Below are 1,932 nucleotides of genomic sequence, written 5' to 3'. Positions count from 1 at the left end.
CTTTTCTGTTATTATTCTATTAAACAATATTTATCTCAGCCCATGTCTTTTTTTCCTTTTTCTTCCTTTTCTCCCTATTCTATCTGGGACATCCCATTTTATTTAAGAGCTGTTATTTGTCAGGCCATATGTGGCACGGAGTTGTGCAAGGGTCAGACACAGTAGGATCAAGATTCAAGACAAGTAGTATAAACCCAGAAAAATATAAATAAGTGGGATTATCACAAGACAAAAAAGCAGGCTCGTGGCCTAAAATAAACTCTGGGCAACGTGCGGAGAAGGGGCGGCAGGTTATTGTCGGTGAAACAGTGTCCATTGGGCCAATTTCCATAGGGCGTCCTTGAGCTCCTGGTTCCTCATGCTGTAGATGAGGGGGTTCACTGCTGGAGGCACCACTGAGTACAACACTGCCACCACCAGGTCCAGAGGTGGGGAGGAGATGGAGGGGGGCTTCAGGTGTGCAAACACGGCAGTGCTGACAAAAAGGGAGACCACGACCAGGTGAGGGAGGCATGTGGAAAAGGCTTTGTGCCGTCCCCGCTGTGAGGGGATCCTCAGCACAGCCCTCAAGATCTGCACATAGGACACCACGATGAAAAGAAAGCACCCCAATGCTAAACAGACGCTAACTACAATAAGCCCAACTTCCCTGAGGTAGGAATGTGTGCAGGAGAGCTTGAGGATATGGGGCATTTCACAGAAGAACTGGTCCAAGGCATTGCTGTGGCAGAGGGGGAGTGAAAATGTATTGGCCGTGTGCAGGAGAGAATTGAGAAACCCACTGCCCCAGGCAGCTGCTGCCATGTGGACACAAGATCTGCTGCCCAGGAGGGTCCCGTAGTGCAGGGGTTGGCAGATGGCAACGTAGCGGTCGTAGGACATGATGGTGAGAAGACAAAACTCTGCTGAAATGAAAAAGTCAAAAAGAAAGAGTTGAGCGGCACATCCTAAGAAAGAGATGGCCCTGGTGTCCCAGAGGGAATTGGCCATGGCTTTGGGGAGAGTGGTGGAGATGGAGCCCAAGTCGAGGAGGGAGAGGTTGAGGAGGAAGAAGTACATGGGGGTGTGGAGGCGGTGGTTGTAGGTGATGGTGGTGATGATGAAGCCGTTTCCCAGGAGGGCAGCCAGGTAGATGCCCAGGAAGAGCCCGAAGGTCAAGAGCTGCAGCTCCCGTGTGTCTGCGAACTCCATGAGGAGGAAGTAGGTGATGGAACTGCTGTTGGACATTTGCTGCCTCTGGGCAGGGCGACCTATTCAAGGAGGGAAACAGAGTAAGTCAATGCAGACTTCTGTAAGCAAAATCAAAGCCATTTTCGGTGGGCTCTGTCCCTGCTGCATACACTCCCTTCCTCATGTCCATGGCTGAAGCTCTGGTTGGCGTTGACTGCCTGTGCCGTGAGGAGCAGGCCTCTGCCCAGTGGCTGCCAAGGAGTCAGCCCTGCTCTGCAGCAGGGAGTTCATAGGGAGGGTGGTGGCAGGAGCCAGTCCTGGTGTTCTGCTTTGGCTGATGAATCCACTCCTTACGCAGATGGGCTTCTCAACATCTGAACACCCACTGCTACGGAACAGGGATGGCCGAAGGCAGTTGGAGAGGCTTTGGGTATTTTACAGCTCTCCCACCTCCCCTGAGCATTTTTCTGGGATGTCAGAAACCCTCAGCATTTCTGCTGCACTCCAGGAGAACAGAGGGAGTGCTGTGAGACATGAGGATTGCCTGGGGCAGAGAGCAGAGTCAGGGGAGATGGTTTGTCCCTCCATCTTGCACCGTCATGAGATGGAGGGGGATTACCCTCTTCTATTATGCAATCAGACAGTGCTGAGAGCAGAAGGATCCATCTCAGACCATGAAATGTCTCACCCTTTCTCAAGGTCTCAGCACCCCACCTCTAGCCAAGGACACCCACGGCTCATTTCACCCACCCAACGGCTTTT

At 52.3% G+C, this 1,932-nt stretch overlaps 1 protein-coding gene across 1 annotated transcript; it reads right to left on the bottom strand.

The window, feature by feature from the left end:
• Positions 1–291: 291 nt before the first annotated feature.
• LOC309684531 (olfactory receptor 14J1-like) lies at positions 292–1,059 on the bottom strand (the record flags this gene model as incomplete). Its single annotated transcript, XM_082500430.1, has 1 exon — positions 292–1,059. One exon carries the CDS (start codon positions 1,057–1,059, stop codon positions 292–294), a length of 768 nt encoding a protein of 255 aa, XP_082356556.1.
• Positions 1,060–1,932: the final 873 nt, after the last annotated feature.

This window comes from Vanellus vanellus (assembly GCF_965231255.1).
Source record: "Vanellus vanellus genome assembly, contig: HAP1_SCAFFOLD_160, whole genome shotgun sequence".
Classification (NCBI taxonomy): domain Eukaryota; kingdom Metazoa; phylum Chordata; class Aves; order Charadriiformes; family Charadriidae; genus Vanellus; species Vanellus vanellus.
Note: the sequence above shows the minus strand (reverse complement) of the source record. Positions and strands in the feature narration are given on the sequence as shown.